This window comes from Cyrtonyx montezumae, unplaced genomic scaffold (genome assembly GCF_038088225.1).
Source record: "Cyrtonyx montezumae isolate F1298 unplaced genomic scaffold, pur_monq_1.0 scaffold_26, whole genome shotgun sequence".
Classification (NCBI taxonomy): Eukaryota; Metazoa; Chordata; class Aves; order Galliformes; family Odontophoridae; genus Cyrtonyx; species Cyrtonyx montezumae.
The window spans coordinates 2,056,334-2,084,298 of NW_027072003.1; the positions used below are offsets into that span (position 1 = coordinate 2,056,334).

General features: G+C 54.0%; 3 protein-coding genes across 5 annotated transcripts; 2 read left to right on the plus strand and 1 right to left on the minus strand.

Annotated features, from left to right (window-relative positions):
• Nucleotides 1-2,595: 2,595 nt before the first annotated feature.
• On the minus strand, nt 2,596-6,144 carry RPL10A (ribosomal protein L10a). Its single transcript, XM_065740277.1, has 6 exons — nt 6,079-6,144; nt 5,787-5,861; nt 5,633-5,713; nt 5,168-5,316; nt 4,084-4,256; nt 2,596-2,797 (listed from the first exon to the last, which is right to left on the minus strand). Exons 1-6 carry the CDS (start codon nt 6,081-6,083, stop codon nt 2,627-2,629), a joined length of 654 nt encoding a protein of 217 aa, XP_065596349.1. The 5' UTR covers nt 6,084-6,144; the 3' UTR covers nt 2,596-2,626.
• Nucleotides 6,145-6,797: 653 nt separating this feature from the next.
• Nucleotides 6,798-14,542, plus strand: ZNF76 (zinc finger protein 76). Of its 2 annotated transcripts, XM_065740278.1 has the most exons (13): nt 6,798-6,870; nt 8,456-8,536; nt 9,267-9,335; nt 9,491-9,678; nt 10,244-10,351; nt 10,778-10,853; nt 11,190-11,315; nt 11,639-11,818; nt 12,095-12,328; nt 12,710-12,849; nt 13,670-13,822; nt 13,915-14,028; nt 14,362-14,542. In XM_065740278.1, exons 1-13 carry the CDS (start codon nt 6,798-6,800, stop codon nt 14,464-14,466), a joined length of 1,647 nt encoding a protein of 548 aa, XP_065596350.1. In that variant the 3' UTR covers nt 14,467-14,542. The 2 variants fall into 2 exon arrangements, with proteins under 2 accessions (XP_065596350.1, XP_065596351.1); XM_065740279.1 differs by lacking the exon at nt 13,670-13,822.
• Nucleotides 14,543-16,447: 1,905 nt separating this feature from the next.
• On the plus strand, nt 16,448-27,585 carry DEF6 (DEF6 guanine nucleotide exchange factor). Of its 2 annotated transcripts, none has more exons than XM_065740302.1 (11): nt 16,448-16,685; nt 20,397-20,537; nt 21,774-21,959; nt 23,864-24,091; nt 24,254-24,400; nt 24,521-24,629; nt 24,706-25,004; nt 25,437-25,603; nt 25,815-26,013; nt 26,585-26,675; nt 26,792-27,585. In XM_065740302.1, the coding sequence occupies exons 1-11, from the start codon at nt 16,590-16,592 to the stop codon at nt 27,004-27,006; spliced, it is 1,878 nt and encodes a 625-aa protein (XP_065596374.1). In that variant the 5' UTR covers nt 16,448-16,589; the 3' UTR covers nt 27,007-27,585. The 2 variants fall into 2 exon arrangements, with proteins under 2 accessions (XP_065596374.1, XP_065596375.1); XM_065740303.1 differs by lacking the exon at nt 16,448-16,685 and adding an exon at nt 19,380-20,279.
• Nucleotides 27,586-27,965: the final 380 nt, after the last annotated feature.

The following is a 27,965-nucleotide window of genomic DNA, read 5'->3' on the forward strand; positions in this document are numbered from 1 at the left end:
GCCTGAGAAATGAGAATGTGTGTCTGTCACAAGAGAGAACCAAAACAACAGAACAACAAACCAAGCCCAGCCCTGGGTTGCTGGTGACCAATGCAATGGCATTTTCTGGCCTTGAAACCTTTTCTGCTGCATGTTGTCCCAGTAGCAACCTGCTTTGCTGGAAGGCTGCACCTCTCCTCTGCAGGAAAGCGGGGCTTGGCCACGATGGGGTGAGTTTTTGCTGGGTTTTAAGGCACTTCTGCTCACTCACAGTGGATCCATCACCTTTACTGGGGTGGCTGTAATACTGGACAGGGTTGGTGCCATATGGTTTCAGGCTCACTGAGCTCCTCAGCTCTGGGAAATGTTGCGCTGCTCCATCCCACTGCTCGTCCTGGGAATGAATGATTATTTATTGCTCCCTCACCCCTCGTAAGGGAACTGTTGAATCACGGCCTGAACCACTGATGGATCACCTGAGCTGAGCACTGAGTCAGACATGGGAGCACAGGGGAAGGCAATGCACCTGTGTGACCAGAAGGGCTGGAGCCTGACTCCACCTCTCCCAGCCCCCATTTAAGGGCTGACACCACTGGGGAAGGATCTCTTTCTGGAGATTGCTCCTTTGGAGTTTTGTATTGTGAGCCTAGGATACCGATGAGCGTTTTCCTTTATTTTGATTGCCTCTTTCCATCACGATAATCTTTCCATCTGCAAAATATCTGGCCACAGTACTACTTGGCATTATTCATTGTTAACCATACACCCCTACAACTTCTCCTGGGCTCTGAGGGGCAGTGGGATGGGTTCTGACATGCTAGCGGAGTGGAGCTGAGGTTTGTCCCCAAGATGTGTAGGGTTGGAAGAGGCTGCACTGATTCATTGCAGCTGTAGGCTTCTCCCTCCTGCTGCCCAGCTCGCAGCCTGGCTGGGGGCTGAGCTGTTTGTCGCTTGGTTTGGTGTCTGAGAGCAGCTGCTTTGATGCACAAAAGCCGTTGTAGGGATTCGGAGGGTTGGTTTTATGTTTTGTTTCTAGTCGCTCTGGGGCAGCCACAGCGGAGCAGTGACCGCCAAAAGGGTCTTTCATATTTAGGATGAAGAAAAAAGAAAAAAAGGGGGGAAAAGAAAAAAAGCCAAGCCAGGAATGAGTGCTGTGGTGGCCCTGGTGCGATGCAGCCACTCCTGCCCGCAGAGCTCTTTAATTATCTGTGATTTCATTGAACTCTGGAGCTGCTACTGCTGCTCTGATCCTGTGTGGGTGGACCTGGGAACTGTGATGTCCTGGGTGCAGCCCTGCACCAGACAGCAGTGGAAGGTGAGTGGGGCTGTATATCCTCCTGAGAAAGGCAAAGAGATCTGGTACCACGTCCTCCCCCTTCCACAACCCCCCAGCAGAAAGCAGCAGCCCTTTCTCCACCCACACCCACCAGGTGCCACAGAAAAGGTTTGAAGGGCTGAAAACCATGGAATGTTTCAATGCAGTGAACATAGAAATAAGGGTGGTTGTGTGGGTTAGGTTTTTTTTTGTGGGTTTTTTTGGGGGGTGGATGTTCATTTTGGGTTTTTTTTCATGTTGGGATATTTATATCTGCCTTCTGCAGCAGGTCCTGGTGTACCATCTCCAGCAAAGCGATTAAAGTAATGAGGAAGATGTAGTTCGTAACGTTATTTGCACTTGATTAAAGAGAGAGGAAAAAAAAAAGTATCTGAACTTTGTAAAAAGAAATGTTTGCATTTTGTATTGTCTTTTTTTAATTATTAAATGGAATTTCTTGGTGTTGTCGATCTTTCAGAAGTTGGCTCTGATGCTTCTTTTAAAAGGTTCCTAACAGCAGGGTCCAAAGCTGTTCTCATTGTTTTGTTCCTCAGATGCTCAGAGCAGCTCTTTTTGAGGGCACAGAGCTTTTCTTCCAGCTGAAATCCTACAGCCTTGCATAGGCTCAGCAGTCATTACACAATACATTTATTTATATGTGTTAATTAAATGCAACATAGCTCCTTTTTAGCCCAGAACATTGAGTTGGACAAGAACTACTTCATGCTTCTCTGCAAGGCCAGAGCAAAGCAGAGCCAGTGAGGAACCTCTTGCTGAGCTGGAACTTCCAGAATCTTCTAAACCCCAATGTAACTGGGGACAGCTGGAGGACCTACCAAGTCTGCATGAGCTGCTGCTGTGCAGGAGCCCAAGTCCAGCCACTGGTCACTGCAGGGCAGCAGAAGCCTCGAAGTGCCCCTGAGAGCAAGCAGGCTGCTGGTGCCAGGATGGCAGAAGGGAGTCCTGTGACACAGGGAGCCCTGAGGCTGTAACACCACTGCTGGGTGCAGCTGTTCTGGGCACTGAGCTTTGAGGTAACCACCTCAATTTTGCTTGTTCTGGCTGCTGAGTTGGCTCCCTTCCCTCCTGCTCTGGATGCAGGGTGACAAGCTTGTCTTTCACACAACAAATCAGCTTGTGTGACTCAGAAAGCTCAACCACACATTTAAGTCCAACATTTCCCCTGAACTGATGCCCCTTTCCATTTCACAGCATTCAAAACCCTTCTCACTGCAAGGAAGCAAGTAGCTCTTCAAAAAGCTTTGCCCAATAAGCTTTAGAGGAATGCAACCACACAGCTGTAAGATGTCCTAAAAGTTTATTGCCACCCAGTTAGTACAGACGCTGGGGCTTCCCCATGGTGCTCTTGATATACAAAGCACGCACATTCTGCCAGTTCTTCTTCAGCAAGGACACCAGGAAGTTGATGGCCAGGTGGATGTTGTAGACAAGTTCATCCTCTGTCATCTTCACATGACCAACAGCCACAGCCAGACAGAGCACCTGGGGACACGGACACCAGGGTCACTCATGCACTGTCAGAACAGCCCAGCTATGCTCACTGAGGGATCAAAGCACCCTATGTTCTGTTGCTGCACCTAACTTCCCCAGCTTATCCATACAGAGCTCCTTATGTCTGGCATGTGCCTCCCGTGAATGTGTCTGGCAGCATCTGGATGCAATCTGAGTAACAGCTGGCACAGGTTTGGCTTCCTCAGAGTGCAAAAGTGGCTCACTGCAAGCAGCAAGCACCAGACTCCTGAAGCTGGGGGGGGATGTGCACGGTGCTACACTGAACCAGCAGGGAAGCAGAAGACCTCTCATGTAACTAATCCCATGCCTGACTCACCAGGCAGCACTGGCACGTCTCCTGCAAGCTCCTACCCCAGCACAGCACAGACCACTAGCTCCAAACTTCACTGCTATGTATGGCGCCAGCTTCACTTTTTGTTTTGGCACCCTCCACCAGCCCTTTCTTTCTGCACATAATGCACACAGAGGCCAGGCCTCTGCCTGCCAGCCTTGCAGAGGAGCTTGTAGTCGCTGCTCCCCACGGGCTGAAGACAAAAGGATTTACGAGCGAGCTGACAAGAGAAGCGTCAGGACATCATTAGCTCTGTTACTTCAAATGCTGAAGCATTTGCTAACTATTGCATTTACTGCCTCCTTCCAGCTGTGCCTTCAGGCTCAGATCAGCTGGAGTCCAGGGATGCACCTCAGCAAGCAGAGCTGCTAATTCTGAGTAATACCCAGGAGTCCTATTTAGACCACTGGCACGAGATTAAAATGCCTGAGCAGGGTTATTTTGGTTCTGGGGAGCTGGCTTGCCCTGACACCTCTTGCCAGTAGGCGCAGACATCCACAGAGCTGCTGCAAAGTTCACTTGCAGAGTCAAGTCCCAAAATTGCCTCTGCCAAAGCACTGCAGCATGCACAAACCCACTGGGGCATGCCTGGCTCAAGGGCCACACCCTGAACATGTCACCCACTTACTGGAAGTGTTAATTATGACCAATTGTGCTCAGCACTCAAACATCAGGATCATCTCCTAATCACTTTTCTAAGCTCTTCTAACCACAGATAAATTGTTCTTTTCCAGTTAGCAGCTGAATGCTCTGGTAGCTGCGTCCCTCTGCTGCCCAGCAGAGCACAGGATGCTTCTCAGCACAAGCTGCTGGAAGACACTGGAGGGACACCTACAGACCAGACCAGAGATCGCAGCCACAACCAAGTGACCATCAACCACCCCACAGCTAAGCAGCTGCCAACTGGAAGCCTTCAGCTCTTTACCTTCTTCATCTGAAACTTGATGGTAGATTTGACCTCATCAACCTTGGCCACCAGGTTCTCGTTGTGAGTGAGGAGAGAAGGGAATTTGCCAGCTTTGTTCAGACCTGGACCCAGGATTCGAGGAATCTGCTTGATCAAGGACTCCGAAGCCAGGAAGGCATCGTACTTCTTAGCTGTGACAACAAATGGAGGTAAGGAAGTTCACTCAGCTCTAACCCAGAGCTTGAAACAACAGCTGAGCTGAGACTGCAGTGCTGCATTTCCCCCAACACATGCATTTTCACATTCCCAAAGCCCTGCCTTTTTCCTCATACCACATCATAAGCCATTTCTTGTCACACCAGCCAAACCTGCCAGCTCTCAGAGCCTGACATCCTGACAGCAATCCCATTAACTTTACATAAAGGATTTCCCAGAAATGCGCGGCATTTATCAAGCCACATTATGAACGCTCAGAGCTCTACCAAGATTCTCTTCCTGTACTCTGTGCTTGAGTGAAGAGTTGTACATGTAACACAGACCTGAGAGAGGCTGAGCTTATGGTAACAGTATCCTATGGTGTCTCCTCACCTCCAATGGTTCCAAGAACTGAATGGTAAGCTCATGGTACATGGCAAAATGACTTTGACTTTGTAGGTAAGGAAAGGTTTTATCTGCTATAACTAAAAATATGCCAACTCCACTCTGTTCATTGCAGTAGTGCAGGATAAGATCAAGTTTTGCCTCTAGTTCTACATGGTTTTGTTGCATTCCAGTTCCCTAATGAGGAAAGTTATGGCACACCAGGTGAGGCAGATAACTTCACAAGGAGACAGGAACAACTGTCCTGTATTCCTTCTCCTTCGCAGAGAAGGAACTGCACTGCAATCCCAGAACACTGATGTGTCAGGCATTCACACTGTAAGAAGCTGAAAGGTTTCCTGGCTAGTTTCCAGACAGAATCCTACTCTTCAAGCTGACAGTGGTCAGTTTTACGTTCTCTGCAGCTAACCTTAACGTGGGAATATGAGCACAGGGAAACCTGCTGTCCCTACCAAGCACAAATCAGCCATGGCCCCCAGAGACCAACTCACACCCCACTCACCCAGCTTCTTCACCAGCTTCTTGTTTTTGTTGAGCTTCTTCAGAGCCTCTATGTCCATGTGAGGGATTTCGACCGCTTTGGCCTCATCGCAGTGCTGCTGGTCCCCCAGCAGGCAGACGGAGAACTTGGGCCGCGGGGTCGACTTCAGCCTGCGGACAGAGCCCGAGTTACCCGGTGTACCACGGACACCACGCACCTCAGAGGGACCCACGTGCAGATACCTTACCGCAGCGCCTCACATCTTCCTCCACGCTCAGAACCTGCCTCTAGGGCAGGGCGGTGTGGGCAGCCCCACACCTCCCCTCATGTTTTAAGACCCAGGGTGGGGGTCCGTCCGGCCGCACCCGCTCGGGGGTGACGATCCGAACTACCCGGGGCGTTCAGCAGCACGGCCTGCAGCGGGGAAGCCGCCCTCGGCTGAGGGCCGCGGGCTGAAGGCTGGGTGGGAGCAGGAGGATGCCGAACCTGACGGTGCCGGAGAAACGCTTGTCTTTCTGCGGGTCATAGTTCTTCAGGCTGATCTGCAGTTCCACCGTCTCCACAAACCTGAGGGAAGAGCTGCGGGTCAGGTCCCGCACGGGGAGCGAGGCCTCAGCCGGGCACAGGGCGGGGCTCGTACTTGCGCTTCTTGGTCTTGCTGCCCTGCAGCACCTCCTTCACCGCCTCGTACAGGGTGTCGCGGGACACTTTGCTGCTGCGGGGGGGGGAGACACAAGGCGGGCTCAGGCGCGGGCCTAGCGCAGGCCGCGGAGCGGGGACCCGGCCCGAGCCTCAGCCCGGCCCGCCCTGAGCACCATCGGCGCCTTTCCCGGTCACCCGCCCCCTTCCCCGCCATCGGACCCGGTGACCCAACCCCTGCCAAGCAGCCGTGCCGCGGATGGTGGAGGATAACGCTGCGGACCGGCGCTCACCTCATGGCGGCGGCTGAGGCGGAGAGGACGGGGCGGGGCGACTCGCGCTATAAGTGTGGCCGAGATCTCGCGAGCTTTCTCCCCGCGGGTGGCGCCATGCTGGGAGTGGCGTCGTGTGGCGGTGAGGTCAGGGAGTACGGAAGTGGCACAGGGAGCGGGATTGCTCGCGTGCCTGCCACACCCACTACTTTCGGAGCGGGGCCCCGGAACCAGGATGTCACTGGGAAGCGGCTGAGGCGCGGCGGCGCGCTGCGCTGCTATGCGCGTTGCGGGGCCGCGGTATGGGGCGGGCTCGTGTTCGGCGGGTCCGTTCAGTGTTCTGCGGAGGCCAGAGCGGGAGAGCGGGGCGGGGCGGCCGGGCCCGGGGAGCCGCTGTACTATCCCGGCGTGGGCCTGAGCCCCGCTCCCCTCAGGGCCCAGCCTGTTGGGGTAGCGCTGGGCTGTGCTCTGGTGGCAGCTGTGGGGCCCGAGGGAACGGCGTGGGGCTGTGTCGGGGGTCAGGCCGTGTTCTGCCCCAGAGGGAGGTGAGTGCAGAGCTGTCGTTGACTTTCAGTCAGTGTTCTGAAGTAAACGCACGGACTTCGGGGAAGAATTGCACGGGAACTGTGCCTGTTATTTCAGGTTTGTAGGAAAGAAGATGGCTCGCCGTTCTGCAGGCCTCTTGCAGAGGGCACGCTGAGCAGAGTGAGACTTGTGCCTGAGGACAAGCTGCTGGCGTGATGGAGAGCGTGGGCATGCAAGCAGTGACCCTTAGCGATGGGACAGCAGCCTCCGTCCAGCAGGCTGCCAAAGGTAACGGAGTCTTTGGGCTGTGAGGTCTCAAAGTCTCTTAACAGCCCCGTGAAGTTGGAGATAAAGTGCCCTCGTGGCATGCAGAGCATCATGTGTCTCATATAGGAAGCTTGGGACTGTGTTGGGTTGGCACAGAGGACTGTAGCAGGAATCAGAGGTTGGAAGGGGCCTCTGGAGATTGAATCCAACCTCTCTGCTAAAGCAGGTTCCCTACAGGGGGTTGTACTGGAAAGTGTCCAGGCAGGTCTGAAATGTCTTCAGAAAAGATGGCTGCACAGCCTCTCTGGGCAGCCTGTCCCAATGCTCCTTCACTCTCACAGTGGAGTTCTTTGGCATGTTTGTGTGGAACTCCCAGTGTTCCAGTTTTTGCCCATTGCCCCTTGTCACACTGCTGCAGAGAGTGTGGCCCTATCCATTTGACTACTGCACTTTAGATATTTGCAAACATTGATGAGGTCACCTCTCAATCTTCTCCAGGTTGAGCAGTCCCAGGTCTCTCAGCCTTTCCTCACACGGGAGATGCATCCGTGAACAAAACATTCTCTGCTTTGGAAGTAAAGTTTTGGAGATGGGAGGGCTGTTGCAATAGAAAGTGAAGGTTCTGTTCAGACTGGGGGTTCCCTGTATGGCCCACAGGACCCTATTCAGCTAAAACTTCCCCTGAAACTAAGCAGGATGTTTGACCTCATTGAAGTGCATAGAGTTTGGTTCCCAGTAAAGCTTTTCTCACTCAAAAGGGTGCTGAGCTCAGTGTTGGTTACATGTGGTATCAGTGTCAAATTCAACCCCTGCCCTTATTCTGAGGTGTGAAGGTGCTCCTTTGTTCATCACCTGCTGTTCCCGAGGAAAGGAACGTGCTACCTCCCAGCCTACAGAATGGGAATTGAAGAACTCCATCTCCTGGTCATTGCTGTTTCACTTATTTTTCTGTGTAAACTCACTGCAAGTTTATTAAATTTGTAGAGCTGAAAACCAGTAGGTTTTGTGACTTCCCCCAGCAAATAATTTTCATGAGTTGAAAGCAATTTGAGTTTGAAGTAGGATGGAGCAGGGTCCTCTCTACATCAAATAATTAGGTAAACTAAAATATTATTGCAGGGTATTTAAGAGTCCAGTCTTCGCAACTCGACAAAGGGAGTAATGCTTTAGGGTTATCACTTTAATCCCAAATGTGTTGGTTCCCAACCAACATAGAAGAAAATATATTTTCAGGCCTTGCTGATGCCATTAGAAGCTCCCAGTTGAGTTTTCTCTGTCAGAAGTATAATTACCTTCTACTTTAAAACCAAACTACTTTGCACACTTTGTTCTTTCTGCTTCAAACAAGTGATTGTAAACAAGTGATAACTGAGATTCTTTGCCTTTTACCCTCCTGCCTAGGGAAGGGAGGCTCCAGCTTTTCTGGGAAGATAAGTGCTTCTATGGCTGTTTGAAGGAGAGCTTTATAAATAGCAACATTCAAGTGACAGTTCTGCCTTCTGCATGACTGTATTCCCTGTGAAGGTGCAGCAAAGGGAGAGCACAGCTCATCAGAGCAGCGTGGACTTTGAGAGCAGTGCTAATAGTGTTGTTTTTAATGCTGCAGGTGAAAAGGTAATCGAAGAGCAAGTCACTGAAACTGAGGATGAAAACACAGTGTACATCCATCCTGTGATAGTTCAGAAAGGTGAGGACCATACGTTCACCTTTCTTAGAAGGACGCTGGTGTGACTGAAACCATCTGTTGTAGCTTTGACCCCATCTAGAGATAGGGTTTTCTCTCCTTGTCCGAGGTTTTAAGGCTGAATGAACAAGGATGCAGAACATGTGGTTTCCTGCAGAGTTCTTAGCAATTTGACAAAAAGCTAAATTTGCTGGTGTAGCAAGCAAAGCCTGTTAAATGTTTCACCTGCAGACTCTCTCACATATTGTCAGTTTGATGGATTACAAGTCCAAGGTCAGTAAGCTGTGTGCTGTGGTTTTGCCAACTACAGAGCCCAAACAAATGCATTATCTAGGAGCAGCTGGACAGGAGTTTCCTCTGCACCATAAGATAATGTATTATTCCTAGATTAGATGTTTGAGGGGGAAGATGTTTTGTGGAGGGAGCGTAGGGGTTATTGGAAGCCGTGTCACCATGGTTGTACATCTGGGATGTGAAATTGGTGAGCATTACCTCAGAGAGACGAAGAGGTGCCATAAAATTATGCATAGAGCCTGAAAAAACCTTGAAATTTAGGGGTGAGGGGCTCAGATGGTGTCTTAAAAGTATAGTTATGGTTGACTTTCAGCACAAGCAGGCAGCCCTGCCCTGTGTGCTTCTGTGGGAATGAATGCTGTTGTGTTCAGGAACTGTACCCCCTCCATCCCATCTGAGTCTTCCAATAATGTGTGTGGATTTTTTTCCCTCTTTTCAGATTTTGTAGCTCTTGAAGATGGACAGCCAGTAGTTTTGGAAGACAGAGGTGTGGCTTACATACCTAAAGGTAAAGAGTATTCCTAATTCTTTCTTTGGCAGCTGGAGCAAAAGCTGCTGAAGTGTTGCAGATTCCCAAAGCTGTAGGTAGCCTGGGGAGATGAAGATTTTCTGGTTTATGCTCAGCAGCTCTTCTACATTTGATTTTGTCTATTTCTCTTGCAGAAGGTTATGATTCCAGCACTTTACAGGCTGCCCAACCAGAGGATGACTCCACCACCAACTTCCATCATCCTGTCATTGTGTCCCCTGGCAGCACCATCCTAGCAGTGCAGGCAGAAACTGGGCAAGAGGAGAAAGATGATTCCTTTGATGTCAGGACCATTTATGTATTAAAGCAGTACACCAACAAAGTGAGGATGCAATTGCTTCCTTAATGGTCTTCCAGCAGCACTGAGGGACTGGTGTGGTAATCCACATTTGACCTGGAGTTTAAGTTGTCTCCTTTAATTCGGATCTATGTACAAATTAAAAGTGCACAAAGTAGTACGTGCAGTGCCATCTTGGAGAAGAGAAACTGCTGGGGGCTTCTATGGGTGTCACCACTGACAAGTGGCTGACAGGGACCTGGAGTGTGGCACATTCCTGCTGCACCACCCAGCTAGTACCCACAGAGTGCTGGGCCTTTTACCCTTAACATACTGCAGGCACAGATTTGGGAGAACAGAGCTGCTGTGGTACAGCTTGGGTTTTTTTCCAAGGTAGGAAATGTGAGCTAGGAATGGGAAATGCTGGTTCCTCGAGCCCTGCTCTGTCACCTGTGTTGTACCATAAGTGCAATCTGTCTGTAGAAGCAGCCTTCTGTGGGGACAACTGAAGGGCTGCATACATATGTCAAGGAAAGAAATTATTTGAATGGGGTTTGGTGGCAGCTGCTGTGGTGGCTGGCTGCATTAATTTCCACGTGTTGCTTGGCAGGATTTGCAGGAGCAGGAGGTGCACAGCAGCAAGAAGAGGATACGTAAAGCTTTCCGTTGTGAGTACGAAGGCTGTGGCCGCCTCTACACCACCTCCCAACATCTGAAGGTAAAGCAGCTAACATGCAGTCACAGCATGCAGACCAAGGATGCCCCCATGTTATGTGCCAGATCAGAATGTTCCCATACAAAAGAGCAGGGAGATGCTCCTGGGAAAAGGTCGAGTGCACCAGGGGAAGGGTGAGGATACCCCGTGGTGCTGGCACATCATTCTGCAGTGACTTTTTCTCTGAGGACTTTAAGGAGCTGCTTTTAGTCTTGAAGAACTAGGAAAAAGCATCTGTAATTTGGAATAAATCAAATGGGAATATGTCATTGAGAAGATGCTTTGACCCATGAACGAGACAGGTTTTTTAATTGGCCAATATGAAATCCAGCAGAGAACTTCAGATTCATTCCAACTCATAGGTTTCCCTGTGCTGTTTTCCTTACCCCATTGTCATGGACCTTAGAGGACCCATGCTTTCTCTTCCAGGTACATGAACGTTCTCATACAGGTGCCCGGCCATATGCATGTAGCTTCCCAAACTGTGGGAAGACATTTTCTACAGGTAACATGTGAAAATTCTATCTTCTGTCTTATCAAAATCACCTTGAGAATATCAGCCCTTCTTTCCAGCAGAGCACAGTAAGCATGGCTCTTAATGCCCCCTGAGAAGGAATCGCAGCAAGGGAGGCTGCTCAGGACTGAAATGATTACAGACAGATTAAAGGAGTTAAAAGAGGAAACTGAGTAGTCAGGGAGTGTTGGGAAATTGGATATTTCTTCCCCTTCAGCTTTGTGAACACAGGATAGATGTGTGTGAGCTGAGAGGTGTTACACAGCTTGCAGTGTTAGTTCCTTTGCACTGTAAAATTAATGGTGTGTTGTTTTTTTTTCTGGGCAGGGTACGTGCAGAAGACCCACATGAAGATACATACTAGTGAGAAACCATTCAAGTGCCCAGAAGCCACGTGTAGCAAAGCCTTCAGAGCTTCTTGTGATCTACAGAAACACATCCGGACACACACGGGTGAGCAGTGTGACAGTACTGAGCTTCTTATCAGAAAGGCTTCCAATATCAAGTACTGCTTCAGCTGTATCTTGGGTGAAGCAAGGGGGAGTTGTCTTCAGGTGGAAGCAGTTGGGTGGTAGAAGTGGCACTGGGGAGTATCAACTCAGCTCCTCACAGCTCCATGAAAGGGATAAGGGTTGCCAGCTTTACTGGGGGAAGTGTGCATCCATTTGGGACTGATCTGAGATCTCATTGGTCTCGTACTGCAGGGGGATACAGGTGTGTGGGGCACTCCCAGTAGCTGCAGTCTGGCTCTCATCAGCATTACTCTGTCACTGCAGGGGTGCGTCCCTACAAGTGCCCGTTTGAGTGCTGCGAACGCTCCTTTACCACCTCCCACATCCTCAGGGTTCACATCCGAACGCACACAGGCGAGCGTCCGTACACGTGTCCAGAGCCCTTGTGTGGAAGGAGCTTCACCAGTGTCACCAATTACAAGAACCACGTAAGAATCCACACAGGTGAGGAGGGGAGAGGGTGAAAGACAGTACAGCTCCTCCCCAGTCAGCTCTGCACCGACAGTGTGTGGCTGCTGGGAAATGTTTGGGACTGAAATGATCGTTTCTGGGCCAGGCATTGAAGGAGCATGTTTCAGGTTAGCCAGGTACTTAACAGAAATAGGAACTGCTTTCTTGGGCTGATTGTTGCTCCTGTTCCAGTTCTGCCTTCTCCCTCTTGTTAAAGAATCTGTGATGAGGGCGAGTGGGTTAAACTGTGCACTGTGGCTTCTGCCCTAGGGGAAAGGCCGTACGCCTGCCCTGTGCCGGGCTGTGGGAAGCGCTTCACGGAGTATTCCAGCCTCTACAAGCACCAGGTGGTGCACACACGCAGCAGGCCCTACTCCTGCAAGGTTTGTGGGAAGACCTACACCCAGACCTCTACGCTGGCTGCACACAAGTGCAGCGGCCGCAGTGAGCTGGAGGCCACGGGGGAGAGCAGACATGTCCTGTGTGAACAGCAGCAGCTGGAGGGTGAGCAGCCACTTCCACATCGCCTGCAGCGTGCCCGGGTCGTGCCCTGAGGGAGAGGGGAGATGGATGGCAGCCAGGGTCTGCATCTGCTGTCCTCCTTCGGACCTGAATCTGTGTTGTGGCTGTTGCAGCTCACTCATAAAGCCCGGGTTCATGTCACAGCCAAGAGTTCTCCCCGTGGTCCTAGCTGAGTGTCATCAGTTGAGAATGGACTGCATCTTGCCCTGTAGTACAGGGAGAGGCCCTTCTTTCCAGGCTAACACCAGGCTGTTATGATCTTTTGCTCTTCTTCATTGGCCCTTCAGTGACCAGGCAGGTCGTGCACTCAGATACACACTTGCCTGCTCTCTCCCATTTTACTCCTTGCTTTCCCTGACCTAGTTGCTGATGAAGGAGGCTCCCCTATGGAGAACCAGCATGTTGTTTTCCCATCAGAGATGGAGAAAGATGAGGATGAAGAGGAATATGATGATGATATGCCTGCACAGGTCCCACTCATCTCTCAGGATGAGACAGAGCAGGTATGGATGTTAACAGCCTGCAGCACTTGAGAGGGAGAGCAGTTACCTGAGTGAGGTTCTGCCTCTCCCTCACCCGTTCTGCATCCCTTTAGGCACTTCCTGAAGTCACTAAATAGGATGTCCCCTTGGGGTCCAGATCTCAGCTTGGTCTTCTCTATAAGGCTTTTTTTTCTGTGTAAAACAGACCCTGGGTCTCTGTCTGTCACAATGGCTCTTCCATTACAGTCCTATCCCACTGCTGCAGCCTTGATGTGAAGGGTCAATCACAGGCCTCTGGTCACCACTCGCCTCACTGGACAGGGTCTTGCAGGTGTTTGTCTGGGCTGGTGTGCTGTCCCTCACCTCCTGCGCTGCTGTCAGAAGGCAGCTCCCACTCTTTGCTGACACAGGCTGGATTTGGAGATTGTTTTTCTGTAGCTTGTAAACAGCAGTGCTTTTCTTGCACGTACTTCCCTGCACGAGCTGCCTGTGTGCTGACTGGGAAAACCTTCTGTGGCACGGGGCAGAGGAAGCAGCTGCCATGAGTGAGGTTTGTTTCCTCTTAGCACGAGGAGCTGCCTGCATGAGCTGTCGTTTTGGAGCCCAGAGGAGATGCTAAGTGGAAAGGGAGATGGTGTTGAAGGGGGAGAGCTAGAGGCCAGGGATCTGTGAGGGCTCCACTGATTCTGTCTGTGATGCTGTGCAGTGTCCTTGTTGTTCTCTGCCCCTGAGGTCTTAACTATGAGGGAGGAGAGAATATTTTAACCTTTCTGTTGCTAAAATCAGGAGTTGTGTAAGAGAAGCCAGCCTGGCTGAGAGCATCTGCTTTTGTCCTATCCAGATCAGTTTGTCACAGGAAGACCTGCAGGCCCTGGGCAGCGCTGTCAGCGTGGTGATACAAAGCAGTGCCCTCACAGTGCCTGAGGGAGAGCTCATGGGTGGTGACACACACCTTGTGACCGTGGTCGGCACTGATGGCACCGAGACACAGCCGGTACGGGCAGGACTGAGCCTTCCCTCTGCCTGCTGGGTGGGAATCCCGTTTTCTTTCAAGACACGATTGTCTTTTGTCTCAACTTTTCCTAGGTTACCATAGTCACTTCTGGGGCAGTCATGTCTGAGGAGCCAGCCATCACATCCCTGTGTCATCAGCAGGTGGCATTGTTGGCGACCACACACGGCGCTCCCATAGCAGTGCAGGTACCACGCAGCCCCCTGAGCATCACTGCTGCCACCTTCACCGTGTGCATCTCCATCCACTCACCGGCTTCGACCTCTTGCTTTGTGGTATCTCCTCCTGCACAGATTGCTTGCTCTTTAATTCCCATATGCTTTGCATGTGGAAGAGAGCAGGGACACCCTGCTTGGATTGCAGGATGTGCCTTCGTACTGCTTTTCCCCATCGCAGCAGTGTCTCTCTGCTTTGCCACTCTGCTCCACTGCCAGTCCCTCACACCTCTGTCCTCTGGGGCAAGGCCAGCCCTCCCAGAGCACACATTTTGAGAGGGCACTGTTATATCTTTCTTCCCCTAGTTAGAAGAGCAGCAGAGCCTGGAGGATGCCATCAGCATGGCAGCAGCAGCAGTCCAGCATGAACCTGTAACGCCCGACACAGCTGTGTCTGAGAATGTCTGCTGAGACCCTGCAGAGCCTCCCGGGCAGGAGGAGCAGGCAGCTGAGCCCGTTCCTCCACGAGGATCTGCAGGGCTGGGCCAGCAGGTGCATGGAAGATGCGCGGTGTAAGAGTGAGGGACGGAGTCTGAGAGCAGCTGGCATGTGATGTGCAGCAGGCAGGTGCTGAGAGGCAGTGCTGGCAGTGTTGGGCTGCCAGGGTGACCGTGCCAGAAGGGCTCTTCTCTCCACGGAGCAGTGTGTGTGATAGCTGCTACCTTCTGCTGACAGCTTTACTTTTTTTCTTCCCTGGGCTTGGAGCAGCAGCTTTCCTGCTCCTTACCATGGACATTTGGTCGTGGGTTTGGGGTTTTTGTTATTGGTATTCCATGTCTTAACATCATGCAGTGCTCTGGGAGTTAAAGAGCCAATGCTCCTTGGGCTGCCAGGTACTCAGTGCTCAGAGGAGAACTCCATCTCCCTGAGAACTTTCTGTTCTGATTCTGTTTTCGGTTCAGAGGGAAAGATAAAGGTGCTCACATGTCACGAGAATGCCCCTCTGATACTGCTCATCTCTGTGGTGTGTGCTCCCAAGCTGTCCCACCTTCAGCATTAGATTATGGCCTTTGGTTTTGGACACTCTTCCTTTCTAATTTTATTTGATTTATTAGCCTCAATTCCAATTATATTGTGTTACATTGCATTATCTTGCACTACACTATCATATTTAGTAAACTAGTTTTCTCCCTTAGCTTGTTGCCACTGTTTTGGGTTTTTTAGGCCCATCTCCATACCCTTTTTCCCCTCTCGAGGTGTGGGTTGGTGGGTCCCCTCACCCCACGAGTCACAGAACCGGCCCTTAAAGCACTGACAGCACTGCCTCCCTCTGTCCGGAGATGGCAGTGTCTTCTGTTTACCTCATGCCTCGGATTTCCACGCTCTGCCGTTCTGCAGAAGATACAGAGCTACAGCGATTTCAGCTGGCTGGGAACGCAGATTTTATTGGAGAGGTTCCTTCTGTCCTCTCCCTCTACAAATGGTTCAGCGTTCCCCTTTTCCACCGCCCCCTCTGCCCGAGGAGCGCGGGGGGGAAGCAGTTGAAGCCATATGAGGGGCAGGCATCGTCCCGTGGCAGGAATTCTCCCATCTCAAACCACTCCTGAGCTGACTCTGTTGGCAGACCCAGCGCTGTGTTTGCTGGGGGCTGAGATGCGCTTGGGTGTAAGTGGAAATTACATTAAAGGTTTTCTTCTTAAGATGATCATTTCTCTCCCCAGTCTCGGGAGGGGGGGCGGGGTTCTGTTTGCAGGTTGTCAGGGTTAAGGAAACGCAGGTGTTGAATTGGCCGTGTCCTACAAAGCCGTGATCGCCCCAGGGCAGTGCTGAGGGGGTGGAGTGGCGACGTTTTGAATCCCCCATCTGACCTTGGCTGCTCCGAGGGCTCCTGCGAGCTTCAGGTTAGAAGTACCTCCGTGAGTGCGTCCTTACAACTGCCTGTGCTCGGGAGAGAGCCGGGCTGGCTTCCTCTGCCCCGCGGGGGGGCGGCAGCACCGTCACCCATGGGAGCCTAAAGCCGGCACGGAGAGCGGCGGAGGCTGAGCGCAATCACGTGTTTATTTGCCCGATGTGCTTAGGGAGTTTGCATCTGCAGAGGAAGAGGTTTTTGTGGGGAAGGGTGGGCCGTGATACACCCCCCCCCCAAGCCCCCCCCACCCGTGACAGCTGCGGCGCGTCGCAGCCCCGCTCCCCTTCCCTGTGCCGCGTCCTTCCCACGCAGCCCCTGCTGCTCTGGGGGTTGGGGGGTGAAGCTCTCCATCTCCCCCCCCCAAGAAGACGAAGCTGCTGTTTCAGGGCAGGGAGGGGATTTCTCTCCGTCGCAAAGCGCCGCGTATCGCTGCTCCGCGCGCTCCCGCTGAGCCCCGCACCGCTCTCCCCGCACGCGGGGGAGGACAGAGCAGCGCCGTACCCGGAGTGCCCGGAGCGCTCCGCGGCCGTCGGGGAGAGCAGCGGAGCCCCGCGGGGCGCCCCACGCAGATGGCGCTGCTGCTCCACGCACGACCGCGGCCGCTCGGGGCTCTCGGAGCGCTCGGTTTCCTGAAACCGGATTCACAGCGCTGACAGAGCAGCCGCTGTCACCGCCGCCTGTAGCCATGGACCTGCGAGCGGAGCTGCTCAAGTCCATCTGGTACGCCTTCACCGCTCTGGATGTGGAGAAGAGCGGCAAAGTGTCCAAATCTCAGCTCAAAGTGAGTGACCCGGGCAGCTCTGGGGGGGGAAGGGGGGTTCGGGGAGGGCTGTGGGCTCCGGGGATGCTCTGTGGCTCATGGGGTCCCGCAGAGGTTCGGTGCTGTGGGGCAGAGGGCTGCGCGGTGTCGTGAAGTTCTCCTCCTGCGCCTCACCTCCATTTCAAAAGTTAAAAGAAAAAAAGAAAGAAAAAAAAGGTGGAGGGAGTAGCACCGAGCGAACACCCAGATGTGTTTGCAATGTGAAAACGGGGGAGAAATCGCATTTCTGGGGGGTGACTTTAGTTTCTTACACTGTCTGTGCCCGCCCTTCAGCCCCAGCTCGGCTCGTTCTCGCTGCGGAGGGCCCATGGTGCCTCTTCCTGTGCAGCACGGGGTCGGAGGTGGAGGGGGAACGCTCTGAATACGGCTGCTCGGTGCTCAGGGCCGGCAGTAACATCGCTGCTCCAAAACGCCAATCTCCCCTCCACCCCCTCAGCGCCTTTTAGAGGGCTCTGAGTTCAGTCGGTCCTCAGGATGACTTATAAAACTCATTGATCTGCCCCCAGGACTGGTGAAGTCCACCAGGTTTCTATAACAGGCAGCAATTATTTTCTATCCTTTGCAAACACTGCGACTCCTTTTTGCTGCTGCTTGAAGTCTCGGCCTGGTTCTCACAGGGATGGATGAGCTGTTCTGGGGCTGCGATACTGAGAAGGGACCTGAGTTAGAAACACACACAGCACAGCAGAGCGGTGCCTCAGGAGCCTGTGGGGTGTGTGGTGAAACCCCACGAAGAAACCCCTTCTCCTCTTTTTTTCCTTCTACTTTCGAGGACTTCCCCTGGGGCACATTGTGGGGAGAGGGGAACCCGCGTGGGACCGCCTGCTGCCCAGCAATGGGGCTGGGATCTGCTCGGAGGCTCTCAGAGCACGGGGCTGTGCATGCCAGTTTTTTTTTTAAGACACCTGGAAGTGTAGAAATGTTTGAAGAAACCCAGGAAAATCCCAAAGTGATCCGGGGACGGGTGCTGAGCCCCACTCCCAGCCCCAATGGAGCATGGCAGTGTCACCACGTGTGGCACTCGTCCCACGAGCTCTGTGTTGGGGACGGTGGTGCTGAGCTCAGAAAGACCCTGAGTGTCACAGCAGCTTCCCAGAGAGCCCACGCAGCATTGAGCCCTCGTGCAGGGGCTGAGCACTGCATCCCCACGGTGACTTAACCCAGAGCTGAGCACGGATTCACCCACCGACCCCGGAGTGGGGCCGTGGCTGCAGGAGAGGCTCTGCACACCCACACGGAGCTGGAAACACCCGGCAGTGCTGGTTCCACCACACGTCTCAGTGCTCAGCAGCTTTCCACCCCTCGTTTCCATTGCTGGTTGCTGCAGGATTTAGGGCTGCCCACCCCACGTTGGGTTCAGCAGTTCTTTATGTGTTCTGCTAGCTGAGTGCTTTACTCGTCCTTGCTCCTGTGCAAGAAGCACGTGTATGTCTGTGTGACATAGGTGGGTATCTGCAGAGGAAGGAAGGACAGTTTTGTGGTTAAGTGCTACGAGCTGAGAGATGTGGGGTGCTCTGTTCCCAGCGCTGGGCTTCCTGATGCTGCCCTGAGCTGTGCCTTCAGGCTGCACACTGCTTGGGGTTGGAAACGCTGCTGGAAAACTTCGGAAAACCCAAATGTGGGGCAGTTCTGACAGGGCTTGGTCATACTCCAGGTTTCTCTTCCCAGGGAAACATGGCTGGGAGGCGGCAATCCTGAGGCTTTGTGTAGGGGGGGATACAGGGGCACACATCCTGTGCCCTTCGGGAGGCAGAGCCGCCAACCTTTGCAGGTCTCAGGGTATGGCAGGTGCACGGGGGACTGCTCACTGCAGTCCACTCCAGTGCCCTGGGGTGGGCAGGAAGGAGCTGACAGCTTGGACCAAAGTTCCTGTGCTTGCTGAATGCACAAAGGGCTCTTGGCACTGGCTGGTGCTGGCAGTTTGGCCAACAAGAGGGCTGAGAGCAGCTCAGCTGAGTGAAAATCTCCCCTGGGGGGGGAGCCCACAGGGCTGTGCTTCAACCATAGTACGCAGACCCCGCTCACGTCCCTATTGCCACTGGCAGAGGCTCCGGGCATCTTCCTGGGGCCAGGCTCTCTGTAGCACCTCTGGGGATGCTGTGCTTTGAGCAGAGAGGGGAAACTGAGGCAGTGGCACCACTCCCTGTGCAGTGTCAGAGACCCATCCACGTGGGATTCGTGCCCATTACGCAGAGCTGTGCTCTCATTCCAGAGGTCACCCCCAGCCCTGGCATCGCACCCCCTGTGTCTCCCACGGGGGTGAAGATGAGAGACTGCCATTCTTCAGTGCCGTGACGTGTTCCACCCCCGTGGCGGCGGGGAGGGACGTGGGGTGGGACGTGGGGTGGGACTTGGGGTGCTGGCAGTGCTGGGCTGACCGCAGCTGTCCCCTCCAGCCCTGCACACTGCGGAAAGGCAGCGTCACCAAAGCACTCTGCAGGCTGCGCTTCAGCGGCCAGAGCATCCCTGCCCCTCTCTGTCCCACCCCCCTCCAAGTTTTTCCCCTCTCTCGGTGCTCTGGGGTGTTTTCCTCCCTCCTTTGTCCCCGTAGGGTCGGGGTAGTCCTGACCTTACTCATCCCGCATCCTTGGCCGGGGCTTTTCTCCCCCTTTGTCTCGCTTTCAATTTTAAAGTGACCGTTCCGGCAAGAAGCAGAGCGTGCTTTGCAGTGTGGGGGGACATACGGGGGTGCTCATGGGATGCCTGGGTGGGCACATCCCCGTGACACATCCCTGTGCTCCGTGGGGCAGTGCTCAGTGGGACAGTGGCTTTGGAGAGGGGAGAGCTGGGGATGAGAGCCCAGCACGGGAAGGGGAGGGCACAGCCATGGTTCCCCGCTCCTGTTGTGGAGTCCCAGGGCGTTTCCACCTCTCCCAGCCCTGCGCAGCCCCCGGGGCAGTGCCAAACCCCAAAGGGTGCAGCACAGCACTCGGGGCTACAGCCCTCGTGGTGTCTGCGTGCTGGGTGGAGCCCTACTGATAGCATCGCTCCGGAGGAGAATAATGAGAGAGAAAATCCAGTTGAGCAAGAACCACCTCCCGCTGCTGCAGCACTGTGGCCCCTGGTGGGTCCTCTCCTTTGGGAGGAAATCTCCAGCTCCATCACTGAGCTGTGTGTGCAAGCCGTGTTGTGCCAGCTTGGGCATCCCCATGGAGCATCTCCTGCTTGCTGGCAGCTCGAGGATAGTGGCAGCATCCAACTTCCCAACACATGCCACATTCATGTGCTGCACAGTGAGCGTTGTTTGGGGGGATCTGCTCCAAACCCAACAGCAGTAGTGTTTCCAGAGATGCCTCCCCTGCCGACAGCAGCTCATCTTCATGTGTTTTAAACTTTGTGTCTCCTGCTGACACGCTTGCAGAAAGCAGCACGGTGGCCGTGTGACAGCACAGTGCAGCGTTGGTGCGTTCCTTATTCCTTTTTTCAAGACGTTGCTGGGACAGCTGCCGAGCAGCACTGCTCGGGGCGGCTTATGTAGATCAGAGCATGTCCTGTGTGCTCTGTCGTGTCTGAAAAAAACAACTCTCCACGTGCCAACAGAGGGAAGAAATGAACGTAAGAAGCTCCTCTCTTCCCGTTGCGCTCTTGGCTGTCTCCTGCTGACTTTTAAGGCTGGTGTTTTGGGGTGCTGGCCCCGGGCTTCACGCTGCTCTCCCCTTCGTGCCCGGCCAGGTGCTGTCCCACAACCTGTACACGGTGCTCTGCATCCCCCACGACCCCGTGGCACTGGAGGAGCATTTCCGTGATGATGACGACGGGCCGGTGTCCAGCCAGGGCTACATGCCCTACCTCAACAAGTACATCCTGGACAAGGTGAGCCGTGCCCCCCCCGGGTTTGCAGGGCAGGGCGGGGGGTTTGGTGAGCGAGGAGGCGGTGGAGGAGGACGGTTTGGGAGCTGGGGGTGGTTCTCTCTTTTTCAGTGGCTCAAAAGCACCTTTGTTTCATGCGGTGTGGCTCAGTGCTTCCTCCAGGCACGTGAGGGCTGACAGCTTTCTTCCACTGCATGCTCTAAATACACTGGGGCCCAGCACAGGGGGCCGTAACCCTTCCCTCCCTGCCTCCTCCCAGCGGGGCTCCTCGTTGTGGAGCCCAGCACAGCCCATCCCTCCCATTGTAGAGTGGCCCAAAACCATCGCAGTTTCTCCTGTGGTTCTTTGAGAGCTGACCTTTAAACCGCCTTCTGGTCTCACTAATAAAATCCCATAGGCAGACTGAGAGGGGAAGTGGTTTTTCCTGGTAAGTGGGGCTCTCAGCTGTTCCTGGTACCCAGCACCTTTTTTTTTCCGGCTCTGCTGTGGTTCACCCGCACGGCTGGGGAAGTGCTGGGCCAGACGTGGCCAAGGGTCTGATCCCCACCACATCAGTGACGCAGCACAGCAGTGATGCCTCATGCCCAGCCCTGACGAAGGCTTTTAGTGGCCTCTGAAGCTTGCAGATGGGTAACAGGGTCAGTGGAGGCATCGTCTCTTCCTCTGGGGCTGCCTGCTTGTGGCACGGCACTTCCCTTCACCGAACCTCAATTCCTCTTTTTGTTCAAATGGGATAAGGAAAGTGACCCAAAGCCCCACAGACAGATGTGGGTTTGGAGAAGCCCAGTGGCACTGGCTATGCTTTGAGGGATGTTTTCTGCTAGTGCTCCGCAGCCCCATCCCTGGAGGTGGCCAAGACCATGGATGGGGCTCTGGACATCCTGAGCTGATGGGTTCACCCAGCCCATGGCAGGAGTGGGGCTGTAAGGTCCCTCCAACCCAACAATTCTACGACTGCCATCTGTGCAGCACCCTTGGCTGAGCCACCAGGCAGATGCTGTGCCGTGGTGCCCGGGTGCCTGTAGCACCTTCCCTAACTGGTTGCCATGCCTAAAATCATCTGTGTGAGGGACCTGTGTTGGGGAATTGTGCTGGCACCACATGTGAGTGCCCCACTACTCATGCAATCAGCAGTGCTGGCAGGGACAGGAGACCTCTGGTGTGCAGCTTTTGCCCTCCCTGCAGCCCTTCCCCCTTGCAGTCCTGCAGCACATTCACCGGCCTGGGTCCTGTCTGCAGGTAGAGGAAGGTGCTTTTGTCAAGGAAAACTTTGATGAGCTCTGCTGGACTCTGACAGCGAAGAAAAATTACAAGCCTGACCGGAATGGGAATAGTGTTGTATCCCACCAGGACGCCTTCAAGCTCTGGTGTCTCTTCAACTTTCTATCCGAAGACAAATACCCTCTCGTCATGGTGCCAGATGAGGTAGGAGCTGCCTCTCCTGGGCTTGCTTTGGGCAGCCACGTCCCACTATCACTCCCCAGCACATCCTTCCTGAGCTGCCTCATCACATCCTGCAAAGATGTGGTGTCTTGGGGTGGGGGGAGCAGCCATGCCCGTGGAATGGGGGTGACTGGGGAAACCCTCTGAGGTGCTGAAGAGTCGAGAGGAAAGATGTCTTAGAGGATATGGTGTGGGCTGATCCATAGCATTCCTCCATGGTTGAAATGAGGCAGCTGGGAAACAAATGTGCCAGTATTCAGAGCATCAACCAAGGAACACCCAAAGCTCAGCTCCCAGCTGTGTCTGCTTCACTTGCAGCTCAGCCAGCCGTTGCATTGGGCATGGTGTCAGAGGGCTCCTCCTGATATTCCTGGGGGGTAAAGAGATGATGAGGAAGAATTTAAATATGTTGTTGTGATGATGATGATGAGGTGCTCAGCCCGTGTCCCTCCCCTTGAAGACAGTGGCAGAACACACCCAGCTGTCCCTATCCATGCCCACTGGCACCAAGAGCTCAGCCCCTGTGCAGCATCTGGAGAGTTAAGCATGAGCACCCAGGGCCACTGGTGGTAATCCCCAAATTCCAGGCAGTATTTGGAGGAGGAGGTGTTCCCTTGTCCAGGGGTCAGGTGGAGGCCCCATAAGCAGGCTGGTAGCAGTGGAGGGCTCCAAAGCCAGCAGCAGCCTCACCAGGTCCCACTGCAGCAATCAAGGATGGGGCTCAAATGGGTGAGCAGCCCCAAAGATCAGCCCCAAAACACCAACAGACAAACAAACAAAAAAAACCCAACCACCCCAACAAACAAAAAAAGGCACCAAGAACTGAGAAGTGCAGTGGTGTGCAGATGTACAAAGGCAACCGCACTTCCTGTGCCCGGGGAGAGGTGTTTCCTGTTCCCCAGACCAAATGAATCATCCTTCAGCTCGCAGAGCTGAGCTCAAGAAACAGGGAAAAAATAAAAGACAAAAAGAAACCAAATGAAATTATTACTCTTTCCCTTGATAGAGGAGGAGGGGGAAATCCCATTGGCGCAGGGGGCATGGCTGTGTCACACTCCTCTCGAGTTCTGCAGATACCAAAATAAGTTGTCCCGACATTATGTTGGGAAGAAAGGACAAGGGGCAGTGGGTTTGAATGAAACATTTAGATGAGATGTGAGGAAGAAATTCTTTTCTGTGATAGTGGTAAGGCCCTGGCACAGGCTGCCCAGGGAAGTGGAGGTGCCCAAGGCCATGGATGGGGTCCTGAGCAGCAGAGATGGTGGGAGGCACCCAGCCCATGGCAGGGGGCTTTAAAGGCCCTTTCAACCCAACCATCCCATGGTTCTGTGATCTTTAAGGTTCCCTCCAACCCAACCATCCCATGGTTCTATGACTCTGTGTTATCTTCAACAATTGTACTTTGAAAGCAATTGATAGTTTTGAAATGATGTTCACTTCCCATGCACGGACCCCTGCCCTCCTCCTCCTGGTGTTTTAATGAAGTCAGCTGGAAACCAGAGCAGAGCTGTGGTCAGGGCTGTGGTCTGATCCCTGCTCTGCAAGCTCGGTGTGGGAACAGTAGTGCTGGGGAGTCCTACCTAAAGCACTGACTTCTTACTCTTCAGATGAACAAGCCAAAAGCACGTAGGCCTTGTGGTCAAAAGGAAAAACCTCCTTGTGATGGCCAAGCTATGACCCAAAATCAGTGTTCTGAGCCTGGAGGAGCTTTCCTACTACCACCAACCATCCCAAGGGTGACACCTTGGTGATAAGGCTCCTGCATCTCCAGGCTGGAAAGGGATGTGGTTTTAGGTCCTCCAGAATGTTTTTTTTTTGTTGGTCCAAGTCGGTGGTTATGGGGCGGTTCTCACTTCTCCATGATGCCGAGCTCCCCATCCCCGCAGGTGGAGTACTTGCTAAAGAAGATCTGCACGGCCATGAATGTGGAGCTGAACTCCTGTGAGCTGGATGACTGTCTGTCCCAGGAGCCACAGGGGCAGGGCGGCCTGACGGTCTGGCAATTCCTGGACATGGTGAACTCGGGGCGGCTCCTGCGGGGCATCGAGCAGGAGGCCATCAGCATGGCGGTGGAGGAGGTGTACCAGGAGGTCATTGAGGACGTGCTCAAACAGGCAAGGAGCCTACATGTCTTGGGGCATGGCTGAGAGAGCTGGGCCCCTCTGGGGGATGTTTCTGGTCTTCTCCCAGTCATGAAGGATGCGGTTTCCATGTTGTTCTGCAACCACCCATCCTTCCCCCGCACCGTTTTTGAACCCTGTGTCTCCTGGGCACAGGGCTACCTCTGGAAGAAGGGCCAGCTGAGGAGGAACTGGTCAGAGCGGTGGTTCATGCTAAAGCCCAGCGCCTTGTCCTACTACATGAGTGAGGAACGGAAGGAGAAGAAGGGGAGCATCACCTTGGATAAGCACTGCTGCGTGGAGGTACAGCTTGTGGCAGGGACAGCACGTCCCACATATGTCTGGGAGTTTATCTTGGTCCTCATCTCACTGGTTCTCCCCCATGCACGTGGAAGTGATGCAGTCCCATGTTCTCTCCTGCAGGTGCTGCCTGACCGGGATGGGAAGAGGTGCATGTTCTGTGTGAAGACCTCATCCCGCACATATGAGATGAGTGCTTCCGACACCCGGCAGCGCCAGGAGTGGACGCTAGGTCCGTACCCCGTGCCCGCTCTGTGCTCTATCCCCAGCATTCTGTGTTCCCCCTGACATCCTCCTTCCCTCCACAGCCATCCAGACCGCCATCCGACTGCAGGCTGAAGGCAAGAAGTCCCTGCACAAAGACCTGAAGCAAAAGCGACGGGAGCAGCGCGAGCAACGGGAGCAGCGCAAGGCGGCCAAGGAGGAGGAGACGCAGCGGCTCAAGCAGCTCCAGGAGGAGAAGGAGAGGAAGCTGCAGGAGCTGGAGCTGCTGAAGGAGGCCCAGCGGCAAGCAGAGATACTGCTGCAGGAGGAGGAGCAGCGGCGGAGGCAGCAGCACGAGGAGATGCAGAGGACCCTGGAGATCCAGCTGCGGGAAGCTGAGCAGGTGGGGTAAACCTAAGGCAGGTCCTGCAGTGGGGCTGCGTCACTTGTGGGGTCACTGCTCCCATCCCTGTCCCTTGGCCAGGTCAGCCTGGGGAAGGTTGACAGAGCTTTTAGGAGCACGTTTGCTTGCAGTAGCACTGCTGGTACCTCTGGTGGTGGTGGGGTGTGACATGGGGACAAGGGACAGAGGGTCAGCACATGTGGTACCAAAGGAACAAGGAGATGTGGACAAACTGCTTGAGGGCACACAAAGCCAAGAGGCTGCCGGGCTGCCCAGGGGGCCTCTTCCTGTCCTTGCAGCTGATGCTGGCTCCTCAAGAAGCATTCCTCTGTGCAGTGAAGCAGCCTTACCCTGGAGCTCTCCCCACAGGCTCCTCATGGCTTGTGGGACATCAGGCCCCAGGCACCCTGACAGCTCCTCTCCCTACTGCAGGCACGTGCCTCCATGCAGGCAGAGATGGTCCTGAAGGAAGAGGAGGCTGAGCGTCAGCGTAAGCGCATCATGGAGCTGGAGGAGATGCAGGAGCGGCTCCAGGAAGCCCTGCAACAGGAGGTGAAAGCACGGCATGATGAGGAGTCTGTGAGATACGCACAGGCCAGGTAGGAGCAGAGCATCCCTGTATCCTTTCCACCAGCCCTGCTCTCAGGGGCAGGGGCAGGAGCAGGGCTGTCAGAGATGCTCCCCACACTGATTCTGCTGTCCTCAATTGTTCCCTGGGGAACCAATGTGCTCCTGATGCCAGAAGGAATGTGGGGAGCTGATGGATCAAGTGGCAGAGAAATGTCCTCACCTCGTGCGCTTTCTTGGCAGACTACTGGCTGAGGAAGAGGAGAAGCTGAAGCAGCTGATGAAACTGAAGGAGGAGCAGGAGGAATACATCATCAAAACTCAGCTGGAGAAGCAAGTCCTCAAGCAGGAGATGGAGAACAAGAACAAGTGTCTGGAAGAGGCCCAGAAGCAGCTGGAAGAAGTGAGAGTGAACAGGCAGCGGGTGGACCAAGACGTCATGGTGAGCATCACCCTAGTGCCTCTTCCTGTCACACTGCAAGACCCAGGGGACTCCCCAGGTCCCCCCTGAGTCACCTCCATGCTGGAGAGAGCCCGGGGACCTGCTGTCACACACCCTGCTGCAGCCAAGATGGATTTCAGGCATCAGCTGCAGCAGGGGGAGCAGCCCTGAGGTTTGCTCCTGAAGGTTTGCAGAGCTGTGCCAGGCTGGTGATCAGCTCACAAAGCCACTGAAGCAGGAAAGAGGCTGTGGCTGTTCTGCCCGTTTTGCTGCACTGTCAGATGCTATTTTGAGAAGTCTGCTGACAGGGTGGGTGCTGGAGAAAATGCTGGCATTTCCTCACCACGCACCTCTGGGATTTTCCAAGCTGTGCCATAGGGTGATTTGTTGGCTCTCGGCGTGTCCCTAAGAGAGCAGCAATGTCAGACCTGGGAATGCGTGGAGCAGGGAGGGTTGGGGAGCAGGAGGAGCAGAAGACCCAGAGGAGGCTGCACTGCCTCCAGCCTTGGCTCAGGGAAGGGAAACTCCTGCCAGCAGTACTGGGCCCACCCTCTCCTCTGTCTCTTTGCAGGCAGCCCAGCGGAAGCTGCGGCAGGCCAGCACCAATGTGAAGCACTGGAACGTGCAGATGAACCGCCTGATGCACCCCATCGAGCCAGGAGGTAGGAGACCTGCCCCATGGCACGCAGCTCAGTGCTGCTGCTGGTTGTCCTGACCTGTCCCCTTCTTTGGGACCCTCAGAGAAGGCAGATAATTGTTCAGTTTTATTTGTTTCCAGACAAACGTACAAACATGAGTGGAGGAGGCTTTGCTGGCTACCCACCCCTCATGTGCCGGAGAGATTCCTCCCTCAAACTCAAACAGAAAGTAGAGGATAAGGGCAGTGACCCCATGAGGGACAACAGCAAGGAGAACGTGAGCAATGGTGGGAGCAGCAGCCCACTGCCATCTTCGGATGCAGATACCATGGCCACAGAGCCCTCCAACCAGTAGCAGGATGGCAGAGCCCAGCGGGGAGCTGCAGGACCCAGCAGGCCCAGTCAGCACAGTCATCACGGGTTGGAGACCAGCAGAGACCAGCACAGAGCCTATAGGTGACTACACATAGAGCAGAGGTGCTCCACGCTGCAGCCACAGCGTGCTAGGAGCTCAGACAGTCCAACGCTGGGAGAAGGCAGCGGGGCCGTCTCCTCCTCTGGGCTGCCCAGGTGTGGGGTATGGACTCATCTTCCTGCACAGCAGGCACTGGTTTCAACACTGCCTCAAGATGCCACCAGTAGGTCTGGACTGTGTAGCCCAGGACTGCCATTCCCCTTTGGTTTCTACTGGCAGTGCCAGCAGCATCATCCACTGTACATCCCTTGTACACATGGTCCTCCAAAGGGGTCTCCAGGGCAGCTTTAGGGACTGAATGGTGCCTTCTCACTACCCCCACACAAACGGCACTTTGACAATGACCAGGTGGACTGAGATGTCCCTAACTACACTTACATTCCCTGAGGGTGGTTGTCAAGTCACTGGAGTCATGTAGATGTCAGTATAAACCAAGAAGTAATAAATCTTTTGGAGTCAGTGGCCTGTGGACCTTATTCCCTGCACATCTGTGGCCCTGCAGGCACCTGACTTGCCTCGTGTGCAGTGCATGGTTTGGATTCCCACAGCAGAAAAAATCCCAACTAATGAAAACAGACTCAGTAGAGTGTGGTTTGGTCCAGGAGGGCCAAGAGGGACACAGAACTGGCTGCAGATGATGAACTGGCAATGAGTATCTTCTGGGAGGGCCAACACCTCCTTATAGTTAATTTATAGGAAGGGAACGGCGCTCTGGAGTACTGTCCTTATCCTTGAATTACAGGAATCCCTTTTCAGAGTCCCGCTTAGGTTTGGCCCAAGGCCTGCAGAAGGCGGTAGAAAGGATTCTGAGGCAGCAGGGTTGGCTGTGCAGCAGGTGG

Bases quoted from the DNA above. Each gene is read 5' to 3' on its own strand.
- RPL10A (XM_065740277.1), bottom strand. The intron at 4,257-5,167 runs GTGAGTGGGGTG...TTGTTGTCACAG, and splicing joins GAAGCTGGTGAAGAAGCTGG to CTAAGAAGTACGATGCCTTC. The intron at 2,798-4,083 runs GTAAAGAGCTGA...CCGTGTCCCCAG, and splicing joins TCAAGTTTCAGATGAAGAAG to GTGCTCTGTCTGGCTGTGGC.
- DEF6 (XM_065740302.1), top strand. From the start codon at position 16,590: ATGGACCTGCGAGCGGAGCTGCTCAAGTCCATCTGGTACGCCTTCACC. The intron at 20,538-21,773 runs GTGAGCCGTGCC...TCCTGTCTGCAG, and splicing joins ACAAGTACATCCTGGACAAG to GTAGAGGAAGGTGCTTTTGT. The intron at 26,014-26,584 runs GTGAGCATCACC...GTCTCTTTGCAG, and splicing joins GGGTGGACCAAGACGTCATG to GCAGCCCAGCGGAAGCTGCG.
- ZNF76 (XM_065740278.1), top strand. From the start codon at position 6,798: ATGGAGAGCGTGGGCATGCAAGCAGTGACCCTTAGCGATGGGACAGCA. The intron at 10,352-10,777 runs GTAAAGCAGCTA...TTTCTCTTCCAG, and splicing joins CCACCTCCCAACATCTGAAG to GTACATGAACGTTCTCATAC. The intron at 11,316-11,638 runs GTGAGCAGTGTG...CTGTCACTGCAG, and splicing joins ACACATCCGGACACACACGG to GGGTGCGTCCCTACAAGTGC.